We start from the raw sequence: 14831 nt of genomic DNA, 5'->3' as shown, positions 1-14831 counted from the left end.
GTACGAGTAATCAAACATCATCACATCTCTCACCAGTAACATCACAAAACATCACCATCATAAGTACATCTTCAGCACATCTCTCCCCTGTACATCCTCACCACCTCTCTCTCTTGTAATATCACCAAACATCACTTCAGAATATTCAGTACAGTACAGGGCATCCAAACATCATCACATCTTTACACATCACACACCCCTGACATCACAAACATCACCATATCCACCACATCTCTCTCCTGTACATCCTCACCACCTCTCTCTCTCTCTTACATCACCAAACATCACTTCAGAATATTCAGTACAGTACAAGACATCAAAACATCATTACATCTTCACACATCACACATCCTTGACATCACAAACATCACCATATCTTCACCACATCTCTCCCCTGTACATCCTCACCACCTCTCTCTCTCTTACATCACCAAACATCACTTCAGAATATTCAGTACAGTACAAGACATCAAAACATCATTACATCTTTACACATCACACACCCCTGACATCACAAACATCACCATATCCACCACATCTCTCTCCTGTACATCCTCACCACCTCTCTCTCTCTCTTACATCACCAAACATCACTTCAGAATATTCAGTACAGCACAGGACATCCAAACATCACCACATCTTTACACATCACACATCCCTGACATCACAAACATCACATTCCTATAATATTTCTTCAAAAACTCAAAATTTACAGAATATTTAGGCAATGTATTTTCTTCCTGTGTGTGTGTGTGTGCGTGTGTGTGTGTGTGTGTGTGTGTGTGTGTGTGTGTGTGTGTGTGTGTGTGTGTGTGTGTGCATGTGTGCGTGTCTGTGCATGCATGTGTGTGTGTGTGTGTGTGTGTGTGTGTGTGTGTGTGTGTGTGTCTGCGTGCATGTGTGCGTGTCTGTGCATGCATGTGTGTGTGTGTGTGTGTGTGTGTGTGTGTGTAAACGATATTCACAAAATTACACACACCATCTCCTACAGTACTGCATTACACACACGCACACACACACACACACACACACACACACACACACACACATAAGTAAATAACAGCCACTTTAGAAGCACTTATAGGAGGTGAAGTGAGTGGTAGTAATTTATAAGTGGAGTTATGCCCCATTTCTAAGTGCCTAACGTGACCCCAAACACCTGTTCCTTAGTGATTTATTTTATTTATTACACCCTGATGTATTCCTAGTTATTTTTATTATTATTTTGTATTACTAAAGGATACAGTGCTGAGGTGTAAAGAATAAATTGCTGAGGAAGAGGTGTTTGGGAGTGTGAGTCAGCAGAGGAGGGAATGAGGTAAATAACATGGTGAGTCAGATGATAGTGAGTCAGCAGATAATGGTGAGTCAGCAGATAACACTAAGAGTCAGCATATAAGAGTGAGTCAGCAGATAACACTAAGAGTCAGCAGATAACACAGTGAGTCAGCAGATAATATTGAGTCAGCAGATAACACAGTGAGTCAGCAGAAGGGGGTATGAGGTAAATAACACAGTGAGTCAGCAGATAACACAGCGAGTCAGCAGAAGGGGCTTGAGGTAACACAATATCACCAACAGAGTCACTATCACCACAACACAGTGCTTCGTGATTAGGAATGTTATATCTTGGCCTACGAAGAGCTCCCTAACACCTCTTCCTTAGTGATTTATTCTTGGATATGGCTGGTTAACATCCTTTTGTACGTTATATATGGAGAGTATGGTGATGTTTGAAGGATTTATTTAACACAGAAAAGGATAGTGAGGTGTAATAAGCAGAATAAATCACTAAAACGGTGATGTTTGAAGGATTTATGTAAGCCACATTAGGACAGTAAGAGAGACTGACAAGGAGGGTGTATGTGTGTGAGGTGGAGGGGGAGGCCAAGGATGAGATGGAGGGATGGAGTGGAGAGGTATATGAGAGAGAGGAGGGTGTGAGCTGGGAGCAGGGCAGTGAAATGGCGGGGGGACAGGGCGACATGGAGGCGATTTGTTTGTGGCCACTCCTTACGGGATCAAGGCATCTGGCAATAGATAGATAGATAGACAGGACAGTAAGATGTAATAAGCAAAATAAATCACTAAGGAAGAGGTGTTAGGGGGCTTCCTCAACTGCCGAGAAGACAAACTCTGCTCACGTTTCTCCATTAATCCTGTTCTTCCGTTACAAGCTAAGTTAAACACCTTAAAACGCCGTAAAACACCTTAAAACATAAACAGGTCCTTTGAAAATACAGAGGCGTTATTTTCCTCCGCCTATGAATGGACAGACAGACATTAATTATACACCAGAATCATCACATAATCACACACAAGGGTTATAAGCGGCGTTTGTACAGGGATAAAAGCATTGGACTTGACACGGCCTGTACGAAAGGGTAAACGCAAGCTGGACGATTCCTGTGGACCTGGTGGGCTCCCTGACACCTCTTAGTGAGTGGTTTATTTTGCTTATTATTGTTATTATTATTATTATTATTATTATTATTATTATTATTCTCTTGTAAGCTCTCTTTTCAATAGTATAAATAATGATAGTAACCGTAATAATAATAATAATAATAATAATAACAATCACCATCATCATCCTCATCACCACCATCATTGTCATCATCATCACCATCACCACCATCATCACTGATAATAATAATAATAATAATAATAATAATAACAACAACAATCACCATCATCATCACCAACACCACCACCACCATCACCAATCCAAGACATAGGCAAGATATAAGCAGGAATAAACCACTATGCAGAAAGCGTTTGGGAGCCATCTAGGTCTACACGAACCCACAGTCCGCGACCCTAGTAACGAAAGCTTACGTTTTTATTCGTCTCGCGCTTAAATTCACCACCGCAACAAAGAAAACATCGTAACTACGCAAAATCCATTCCATCCGATTATATTATTGCATAGTAGTGTGTGTACTGCCTAAATCCTATATTATTAACAGTATATTTCAGTCCACAAGGCAGGGTTTTCTGAATATTGCTCCTCTCTTCACAAATACACTGGGATCTTGTGTGTTTGGGGCATAGGGAGTGATGATGATAATAATAATAATAATAATAATAGCTGTAGTAGTGGTGGTGGTGGTAACAGTAGTATTTGTAGCAGCAGTAGTAGTAGTAGTAGTAGTGGTGGTGGTGGTGGTGGTGGTAGTAGTAGTAGTAGTAGTAGTAGTAGCAGCAATAATAATAATAATAATAATAATAATAATAATAATAAAACACCGCCGAGCCCCAACACAAACAATAACCCAGCCAACCCCAAACCACACAATATTTCCCCATCTGGGTGACACGCGGGGGGCATGTGGACCCCCCTGCCTTGTGGGGGGGGGTGAAAAATGTTCCTTTACCTTGGGGGGGGTACAGGGGGGTAAGGAGGGGGGTGTACATAGGATAAACCACAAGTAGAGTATTGCCAAGGATTCAGGGGGGGGGGGAGAGGGAGGGGGAGGCCAAGGATGAGATGGAGGGATGGGGTGGAGAGGTATATGAGAGAGGGGGGTGTGGGCTGGGAGCAGGGCAGTGAAATGGTGGGGGACAGGGCGACATGGAGGCGATTTGTTTGTGGCCACCCCGTGAGGGATTGGGGCGCCTGGCAATAGATAGATAGATTGATAGATAGATTCCGTGGTCTGCAGCCTTACACGCGACCAGGCTAGGCACACATATACTCCTTTCACCTTAACTTGGCCCAGATTTTCGTCCTTCTCGTCAGCGTATTTCATGAAGTACCGGACGAGAATTTCACTTTTCTGCTTTTATAGAAGATGAAGGGAGGCAGGAAACAAATCATATAAAATAATAATAATAATAATAATTGATTTTCGTCTTTCTCACCAGCTTATTTCATGAAGTACCAGACGAGAATTTCAATTATTTTTTAAGACAATGACGAGAGGAAGGAAAGACAATTACAGTATAAATAATAATAATAATAATAATTGATTTTCATCTTGTCAGCTTATTTCACGAAGTACCAGATGAGATTTCACATAACTCACCACCTGACGAATCTCACGCACTTCACAACCACACGAAAACAGTGACCTGGCTCTCCCTGTCTCTCTCACGGCACTTCTTCGTGATTAGCGTCATGGTCTAGTGTTTTAAGATGGAGAGATGGCAATTTTAGGCCAAGTTAGGGTGAAAGGAGTATAGCAGATTGTAAGTGTCACAGAAGGCATCCAAACACCTCTTCCTTAGTGATTTATTTTGGGGTGTGAGCTGGGAGCGGGGCAGTGAAATGGCGGGGAACAGGGTGACATGGAGGTGATTTGTCTGTGGCCCCCCCTTACGGGATTAACGCGTCTGGCAATAGATAGATAGACAGATAGATTTTACACCTTATTCTGCTTTTATTTACAGGGCAAATGATAGATTATTATTATTATTATTATCATCCATTCATCATCCAATCAAATGCTGCCCCGTGGAGAGTAGGATCCCTGGGCTAGGCAAGTTGGTCCTGACATTTTCCTTCAATAATACACGCTGGGATACTGAGGTGTTTTGTCTAGAATAAATCACTACAGAATTGGTGTTAGGGGATTGCCTGTGCCACTCAAATCTGACTTATAATTCCTTCAGCATATTCTTAGTTCTGATCAGTTTATTCAGAATAGGAGAGGCCCTGGTAGTAGTAGTAGTAGTAGTAGTAGTAGTGGGGGTAGTAGCAGTAGTGGTAGTAGTAGTTGTGGTGGTGGTGGTAGTGGTAATAGTAGTTAGTAGTGGTGGTGGTGGTGGTAGAAGTAGTAGTAATAGTAGGAGGAGGAAGGGGAGGTGGAAGAGGAGGAGGAGGAGGAGGAGGAGGAGGAGGAGGAGAAGGAGGAGGAGGATAATAATAATAATAATAACAACCATAATAGTAGTAGTAGTAGTAGTAGTAGTAGTAGTAATAATAATAATAATAATAATAATAATAATAACAATAACAATAATAATAATAATAATAATAACAATAATAATAATAATAATAATAATAATAATAATAATAATAATCAGCTGCACTCATCTAAAGCATCATATTTTTAAAAGACTGATTGGAGAGGCTGCCAGAGATCAAGCAGCATGGAGAGCCGCCATTAGGTGACCAAGGCCGACACACGCACACTCAAACCTTATAAACGAATCTAAATGCTTTCAATACACTGCCTAGAATATAACAGAATAAGACAGTGTTGGTGGTAGGAATGGTGATAGATAGACAGATAGATAGTTAGATAGACAGATAAATAGATACAAGGTAGGGATAAATAGATAGGTAGACAAATAGATAGACAGATAGATAGACACATGGTAGGGATGGTAACAGATAGGTACATAGATGGATAGACATAAATAGATACATGGTAGGGATAGTAACAGATAGATAGATAGATAGTTAGATAGAGATAGGTAGATAGACAGATAAAAAGATGGATGGTAGGGATAGATAGGTAGACAGACAGATAGATAAATAGATAGATAGATAGTAGGGATGGTAATAGATAGATAAACAGGTAGACAAATAGACAGATACATGGATAGATAGATAGACAGATAGATATAGGGCTGGCTTGGACTGGGGTTGGCTTTACGAATACTGTACGAAGAATATTCGAGAAGAAAGCACCAAGACAAAAACAGATTAAATAATATGTTTTAATTCAACTCTTGCTCCCCAGTCAATATCTCCCCAGTTCCAAACGCCTGCCATACGCTGAGTAAAACGGACTGACAAACGGATAATAATGATAAACCGGTTGACATACGAAGGGAGGGGTAATCCTCATGCGATAAACGATGTATTGGTGACGATAATAATAATAATAATAATAATAATAATAATAAACTGGTGCCTATGAAGGGGGGTAGACCTCACGCGATAAACGATGTATTGACAATAATAATAATAATAATAATAAAAATAAATTAGTTACCATATGAAGTGGGGTAGACCTCATGAGATGAAGGACGTGTTAGTTCCCTTAAGACTGGCTTTTAGGATATTACCAAACAGACAGCAGGAGGAGGCTGTGGTGGGGATGGTGGTGGTTGTGGTGGTGGTGGTGGTGGTGGGGGGGGCGGTGGGGTTGGTCTTGGCGGGGTTCGACCTGGCCGGGCTCGAGTCCTGGGTGCCCTGGCCCTGGCTCGGCGTCCCGGCTGTGCCCTCGTCGCCGTCTCTGGTGGTGTCGGACGCGTGTGGTTCGTTCGTGACTGGCTCCCCGACTTTCGTGTGGCTCCCTAGAATGACACAAGGAGGAGGGGAAGACCAAGGATGAGATGGAGAGATGGAGAATAAGAGACTGACTAGAAGAGTGAGTGAGTGAGGTAGAAGGGGAGATGGAATGACAGAAGATTTATTCACACTGAGGTGGTTTGGCCATGTGGAGAGGATGGAGAGTGAGAGACTGACAAGGAGAGTGTATGTGAGTGAGGTGGATGTGGAGTTACATGGAGAGACAGACTGACAAATGAGGAAGTGAAGGAGCGTTGTGGTGTGGATGTGGATGTGATAGGAAGCGTTATGAGAAACACACTGAGGTGGTTTGGCCATGTGGAGAGGATGGAGAGTGAGAGACTGACGAGGAGAGTGTATGTGAGTGAGGTGGATGTGGAGTTACATGGAGAGACAGACTGACAAATGAGGAAGTGAAGGAGCGTTGTGGTGTGGATGTGGATGTGATAGGAAGCGTTAGGAGAAACACACTGAGGTGGTTTGGCCATGTGGAGAGGATGGAGAGTGAGAGACTGACGAGGAGAGTGAGAGACTGACGAGGAGAGTGTATGTGAGTGAGGTGGGGGGGGGAGAGGGAGGGAGAGGCCAAGGATGAGATGGAGGGATGGAGTGGAGAGGTATATGAGGGAGAGGGGTGTGAATTTGGGGCAGGGCAGTGAAATGGCAGGGGACAGGGTGACATGAAGGGGATCTGTTTGTGGCCACCCCTTGTGGGATTAAGACATCTGGCAACAAATAAACAGATAGATAGAGAGATAGATTATATTATTAGCTATTACTATCTACAGAAAATAAAGAATTAAGCTCTAACCTGTCTCTCTCTCTCACCCAGCACACACACACACACACACACACACACCCTAACCTGTGGATGGCGAGCGTCTGTTCCTGCGCGGAGATCCGTGTGGGGACGCGTTGGGTGTGCGTGGGCGGGATATGGACGGTGGGGGGGCGGTGGGGGTGTGGGCGGGGGTGTGGGACGAGCTGTGGGGGTGGCGGTGGCGGCGGGACGACTCTAGGAACACGCCCGCTGAGTTGTGCATGCGTGTCTGTAGCGCCAACACCTCCTCTAGATCACTCTCTCTGTTGGCACGGAATAGAAGGGATGTTATTGTGAGAGACTGACGAGGAGAGTGTATGTGAGTGAGGTGGAGGCTGAGGATGAGATGGAGGGATGGGGTGGAGAGGTATATGAGAGTGGGGGGTGTGAGTTGGGAGTGAAATGGCAGGGGACAGGGCGACGTGGAGGCGATTTGTTTGTGGCCACCCCATATGGGACTGAGGCGTCTGGCAATAGATAGATAGAATGTTGTTGGCAGCATTGTTATTGCTAAATGAGAGGAGCATCACCACCAAATATCATCATCATCATCATCACCACCACCATCATCATCACCATTACCACCACCATCATCATAACCATAACACCAAATAGGATAGTAATGAGTAATAAGAAAAATAAATCACTTAAGAAAAGGAGTTAGGGAGCTTCCTTAACTGATTTGCCTAACTTAAATATCATCTTCCATTACACTTACCCATTCCTATACCATATCAACACTATACTTGTCTTTATCACACTATCATCATCATCCGGACCTCCTTTCCCACCCTAGGGCAGGGTGAGGAGTAGCAATGTCCAGACAGCCCAAATTTGCCCAATCCAAAGGGCCATGCTTCCACTCACTCATCATTCAAGCCCCCGGAATCCTGGCTGTATCTGATATGCCAAAAACATTCACCACGTTCTGCAGCTTCACGTAAACGTATCCGATAGAGTCAATCCAGACGCTGCCATGTTAAAAAGGGGTGCCAAATCCCTGATCATGCACTTCTCCTCACAACATTCATCCAGCCAGCTCAATCTCTTGTCAGTTCCCTAGCCTCACCGACTTCCAAACCTCTCTTCCTCACACACTCATCCACCATATCTCTCCACCTTCTCCTTGGCCTACCTCGCCTCCTCCCTCCTTCAAATTCATCCAGCCAGCTCAATCTCTTGTCAGTTCCCTAGCCCCACTGACTTCCAAACCTCTCTTCCTCACACACTCATCCACCATATCCCTCCACCTTCTCCTTGGCCTACCTCGCCTCCTCCCTCCTTCAAATTTGCACAGATATACCTTTTTCACCACTCTATTGTTATCCATTCTCTCCACATGACCATACCATCTCAGTACACTCTCTTCAATTCTGGTGTCCACAGACTTCCTCACTCCACATCCTTCACGAATCACATTATTTCGTATCGTATCCACCCTCTGTACTCCCTGTTCTGTAGCTTCACACTCTTATTTACCATATCTACATTCCTATTTCTACACCCATTACCAATTTCACACAGATATCTACAGAACACTATCTATCTATCTATAGCCCGACGCCCTAATCCCGCAAAGGGTGGCCGCAGACAAAACACCTCCAAGTCGCTCTGTCACCCACCATTTGACTACCCTACCCCCAACTCACTCCCCCCTCCCACATATACCTCTCAACTCCATCCCTCCACCTCATCCTCAGTCTTTCCCTCCCTCCGCCTCACCTACATACACACTCTTAGTCAGTCTTTCGCTCTCCATTCTCTCCACATGTCCAAACCACCTCAGTGTATTTCTCCTAATCTTCTCAACCACATCCACATCCACCCCACAATATTCCTTTATTTCTTCATTCGTCAACCTGTCCCTCCATGTCACTCCACATGCACCTCTCAAGTAGCTCATTTCCACTGCTCTCAAGACTTGTTCCCCTCTTGCAACACACTAGCTACAGAACACGCTATCAGCCAGCTCGATCTCTTGTCAGTTCCCTAGCCTCACCGACTTCCAAACCTCTCTTCCTCACACACTCATCCACCATATCCCTCCACCATTCCAAACCTCTCTTCCTCACACACTCATCCACCATATCCCTCCACCATTCCAAACCTCTCTTCCTTACACACTCATCCACCATATCCCTCCACCATTCCAAACCTCTCTTCCTCACACACTCATCCACCATATCCCTCCATCATTCCAAACCTCTCTTCCTCACACACTCATCCACCATATCCCTCCACCATTCCAAACCTCTCTTCCTCACACACTCATCCACCATATCCCTCCACCATTCCAAACCTCTCTTCCTCACACACTCATCCACCATATCCCTCCACCTTCTCCTTGGCCTACCTCGCCTATTTCCACACTCATTACCACTCAGAAGCAGAGATCAGCAGAACACCACATCAGCGCACAAACTTCACATACCCAGCATTGGACATGAAGGCTCTATACAGCTCCATGGCTATATGCTCGTCCTGCTGCTGCTGTGTCTGCTGCTGCGTCTGCTGCTGTTCACTGCTCTGCTTATTTAGGTCACTGGAATCTAAGCTCGTTGACATCTTACTACCATCGCCCTCTGAAAAAATATATATATCTTTTTCATTATGTGTACGTGAGTGAGCGGGAGAGGGGACGAGGGGTAGGCCAAGGATGAGATGGAGGGATGGAGGGGGGAGAGGGAAGGGGAGGCCAAGGATGAGATGGAAGGATGGAGTGGGGAGAGGGAGGGGGGAGAGGGAGGGGGAGGCCAAGGATGAGATGGAAGGATGGAGTGGGGAGAGGGAAGGGGAGGCCAAGGATGAGATGGAGGGATGGAGGGGGGAGAGGGAGGGGGAGGCCAAGGATGAGATGGAGGGATGGAGTGGGGAGAGGGAAGGGGAGGCCAAGGATGAGATGGAAGGATGGAGTGGGGAGAGGGAAGGGGAGGCCAAGGATGAGATGGAGGGATGGAGTGGAGAGGTATATGAGAGAGGGGGGTGTGAGCTAGGAGCAGGGCAGTGAAATGGCAGGGGGACAGGGTGACATGGAGGCGATTTGTTTGTGGCCAACCCTTACGGGATCGAGGCATCTGGCAATATATAGACAGACAGACAGACAGACAGGAGCAAGTGGAGTTACATGGAGAGACAGACAGACAAATGAGGAAGTGAAGGAGCATTGTGGTGTGGATGTGGAGTTACATGGAGAGACAGACAGACAAATGAGGAAGTGAAGGAGCATTGTGGTGTGGATGTGGATGTGGAGTTACATGGAGAGACAGACAGACAAATGAGGAAGTGAAGGAGCATTGTGGTGTGGATGTGGATGTGGAGTTACATGGAGAGACAGACAGACAAATGAGGAAGTAAAGAAGCATTGTGGTGTGGATGTGGGTGTGACTGAAAGTACTAGGAGAAATACTTTGAGATGGTTTAGCCATGTGGAGAGGATGGAGAATGAGAAACTGACTAGAAGAGTGCATATGAGTGAGGTACAGGGGAAGAACATGGATGAGAGAGAGAGAGAACGAAGGACAAGGCAACATGGAGGTGATTTGTTTGTGGCCACCCCTCATGGGATTAAGGCGTCTGGCAATAGATTGACTGATAGATTAATATTACTGTACCACTATCATCACCACTACCATCAGCTATCACCACTACATAGATAGATAGATTACAGTATTATCATCACCAAATGTCATCACCACTATCATCATCACCACCACTCATCACTACTATTATCATCACCAAAAATAATCACCACTATCATCATCACCACCAGTCATCACCACTATCATCATCACCAAAAATAATCACCACTATCATCATCACCAAAAATAATCACCACTATCATCATCATCACCATCAGTCATCACCACTATCATCATCACCACCACTCACTATCATCATCACCAAAAATAATCACCACTATCATCATCACCACCACTCATCACTATCATCATCACCACTATCATCACTACCATCAGCACGTATACAGCATCTATTATCATCACTATCATCACCATTACCATCACTCATCACCACTATCATCATCACCATCAGCACATATACAGCACCTATTATCATCATTATCATCACCACCAGTTATCACCACTATCATCACTACCAGCAACACATATACAGCACCTATTATCATCACTATCATCACCACTATCATCATCACCATCAACACATACACAGCATCTATTATCATCACTATCATCACCAAGTCATCACTCATCACCACTATCATCATCACCATCAGCACCTATTATCACCACAAGTCATCATCACCATCAGCACGCATCTATGGCTACCTATCTATCTAAGGCCACCCCTTACGTGATGAAGGCGTCCGGCAATAGACAGATAGATAGACGTATACCTCACCTATGTTTACGGCGACTCCATCACTGTCGGACTTGAGGCGTCGAATCCTCGGGGGAAGGGCTGCCAGGTCGGCCCCAACATCAGATACAGAGGTGAAGGATGACATAGAGATCGAGGATGGTGTTTTGGAGGGTGATGGGAGGTTTATTGATGTGGAGGAACCAGTGACTGACACAGATGGAGGGCTGCAAATGGAATTGGAGGAGGCTGAAAAGGGAAGGGAAGAGGAGCCGTTAGTGGAGGCAAACGAGCTGGAGAGCGACTGAGGACTACCAAAAGAGCAAGAGTGGATCAACGAGGAGGGGTCAAGCACCGTGCCAGTTACCAGGGAGGCACTGGGGGTGTTACTAGCAGGTACTGGGGCGTTACAGGTGGGTACTAGGGGGGTACTACTAGGGATGCGACAGGCAGGAGGGATACCAGTAGCAGCAAGGGAAGGGAAACTGGATGTAAGGTGAGGTGGGGGAGTTACAAGGCTACCGAGAGAACACACAGACAAATTACTACCAGAACTATACGCACTGGATCCGGTAATGGAGGCAAAGGAATCCGATCTCATCCCACAAGATCCCAAAATAGTTTCCGATTTCTTCCCACTTACAGATCCCAAAATGGTGTCCGATCTCCTCCCACCTGATCCCCAGCTGGTTTCCGACTTCCTCCCACCTGACGTCAAACACCCAGCCTTCCTCCCGGCCACTGAGGCTGACGAGCATGATTTACTGATGGTCATGAAAGCAAACGACCGGAACTTGTGCCCAATGACTGAAGCTGAGGATTCTGACTTAGCAACACCAGAGTCTGACTTAGTTACGGCTGATTCTGACTTAGTTATGGCTGATTCTGACTTAGTTACAGCTGATTCTGACTCAACTATGCCAGAATCTGACTTAAGTATGCCAGATTCTGACTTAAGAGTGCCAGAATCTGACTTAGTTATGCATAATTCAGACTTTATGCCATATTCTGACTTAGGTATACCAGATTCTGACTTAAGTATGCCAGATTCTGACTTAGGTATGCCAGATTCTGACTTAGTTACAGATGATTTAGACTTTATGCCAGATTCTGACTTAGGTAAGCCAGATTCTGACTTAGGTACGCCAGATTCTGACTTAGGTACGCCAGATTCTGAGGTAGCTAGGGCAGGGGATGCGTCTGTGCTACAAGAGTGAGGTGCTAAGGAGGGCTTTACCACAGCACCTGAGTTGTTGATGGAGGTCGAGGAACCACAGAGGGCGGTCGGAGGTGTGTTAATGGAGGAGGTGGAGGCACTCATTGAGGCGGAGAGACTGGAGGCGCAGGCAGTGTAGGGAGGGGAGCTAATGGAGGAGGAGGAGGCAGTGTAGGGAGGGGAATTAACGGAGGTGCAGGAGGACGTGTACGGAGGGGAGGTGATGGATGTAGAGGAGGCGGTGAACGGAGGGGAGTTGATGTGTGGCGTGGAGGGCTCGGAGGCAGTGGAGACGGCGGTGGTGGGGCACTGAGAGGACAGGGAGGAGCAGGAGGCGGAGGCACCCTGGTCCAGGTAGATGTGTGTCTCCCGCGTGTACGCCTGGATGAAGTCTCCGAGCTGCTTGGAGATTACCACAGCACGTGCCTCACTGGGAAGGGTCTTGCTGGGGTTCTGCATGACGGAGAATACACGTTTTAATAATAATAATAATAACAATAATAATAAAAACATAATAAAGAAGGAAATGTATCATCATCCAGACTTATTCATTGCCTATCATGCCTTCTGCACCTTCACACTCACTCACATACACCTTTCTTTATGCAGTTTTAGACCAAATACACCTCACACACTGTCATACTCACTCACATACACCTCTTTCAAGCAGTTTAAGGCCACATACACCTCACACACTGTCACACTCACTCACATACACCCTTTTCCAGCTGTCTTAGGCCACATACACCCCCCATACCTTCACACTCACTCACATACACCCTTTTCAAGCAGTCTTAGGCCACATACACCTCCCCCATCTTCACACTCACTCACATACACCCTTTTCCAGCTGTCTTGGGCCACATACACCCCCCCCCATCTTCACACTCACTCACGTACACCTTTTCCAGCTGTCTTAGGCCACATACACCCCCCCCATCTTCACACTCACTCACATACACCCTTTTCCAGCTGTCTTAGGCCACATACACCCCCCCCATCTTCACACTCACTCACATACACCCTTTTCCAGCTGTCTTAGGCCTTATACACCTCCCTGACCTCACACTCACTCACATACACCTTATTCATACAGTCTTAAGCCAAATACACCCCCCATACCTTCACACTCACTCACATACACCTTTTTCATGGAGTCTCTATACAACATAAGGTGTAGCAAGCGATGCGTTCATTTTGAGATGCTGGACACATTGCATTTAAAAGACTGGAGGTCACAGGCAGAGGGAAGTAGGGATGGAGGAGGACTTAATACAGAAGATTGCGTTTAAAAGAGTGGAGGTCATAGGCAGAGGGAAATACAGAGAGAGGGGGACAGACTACAGAAGATTGTTTAAAAGAATGGAGGTCATAGGCAGAGGGAAGTAGAGACAGAGCAGAATACACAGGAGAAAGATGGAGATTAATCATAGGCAGAGGAAAATAAAGACGGGAAGAGTGACCACACAAGACTGCGAGTAAAAGAATGGAGGTCAAAGGCAGAGGGAAATAGGGAGAGAGAGAGAGACTGAACACAGAAGACTGTGATTAAAAGAATGGAGGCCATAAGCAGAGGGAAATATAGAGAGAGGAGGACAGACTGCAGAAGATTGTTTAAAAGAATGGAGGTCATAGGCAGAGGGAAATACAGACCGAGGAGGACAGACTACAGGTGAGAAGGGTGAAGAATAAGGTGGCCACTGTACCTGTATGTTCATGGGGGGGGTGTAGGGTCGAGAATGGAGGTCATAGGCAGAGGGAAATACAGACAAAGGAGGACAGACTACAGAAGATTGTGTCTGAAAGAATGGAGGTCATAGGCAGAGGGAAATAGTGTGAGTGAAGGACAGACTACAGAAGACTGCGTTTAAAAGAATGGAGGTCATAGGCAGAGGGAAATAGCGTGAGTGAAGGACAGACTACAGAAGACTGCGTTTAAAAGAATGGAGGTCATAGGCAGAGGGAAATACAGGTGAGAAGGGTGAAGAACAAGGTTGCCACTGTACCTGTATGTTCATGGGTGTGTGTAGGGTGGAGAATGGAGGTCATAGGCAGAGAGAAAGACAGATTACAGAGATGAAGGGTGAAGAATAAGGTGATGTATTGACCTGTATGTTCATGGGTGTGTGTAGGGTTGAGAATGGAGGTCATAGGCAGAGAGAACGACAGGTGAGAAGGGTGAAGAATAAGGTGGCCATTTACCTGTATGTTCATGG

At 45.7% G+C, this 14831-nt stretch overlaps 2 protein-coding genes across 2 annotated transcripts in view; both read right to left on the bottom strand.

Annotated features, from left to right (window-relative positions):
• The window catches only part of LOC145395491 (ADP-ribosylation factor-like protein 2), a 176805-nt gene that overhangs the window by 29113 nt on the left and 132861 nt on the right, over positions 1-14831 (bottom strand). The gene's annotated exons all lie outside the window — the stretch shown is intronic.
• The window catches only part of LOC145395481 (uncharacterized), a 23896-nt gene continuing 15030 nt past the window's right edge, over positions 5966-14831 (bottom strand). The window contains exons 12-17 of the mRNA XM_080269085.1: positions 12827-13068; positions 12645-12763; positions 11442-11648; positions 9496-9646; positions 7110-7327; positions 5966-6249 (exon numbers count right to left, since the gene is read on the bottom strand). Coding sequence (XP_080125211.1) covers positions 5966-6249; positions 7110-7327; positions 9496-9646; positions 11442-11648; positions 12645-12763; positions 12827-13068 — 1221 coding nt within the window. The remainder of the gene's footprint in view (positions 6250-7109; positions 7328-9495; positions 9647-11441; positions 11649-12644; positions 12764-12826; positions 13069-14831) is intronic.

This window comes from Coenobita brevimanus, chromosome 31, assembly GCF_032717465.1.
Source record: "Coenobita brevimanus isolate Jiangsu-jjx chromosome 31, ASM3271746v2, whole genome shotgun sequence".
Taxonomy (NCBI): domain Eukaryota; kingdom Metazoa; phylum Arthropoda; class Malacostraca; order Decapoda; family Coenobitidae; genus Coenobita; species Coenobita brevimanus.
This window is presented reverse-complemented; position numbering and strand designations above follow the sequence as displayed.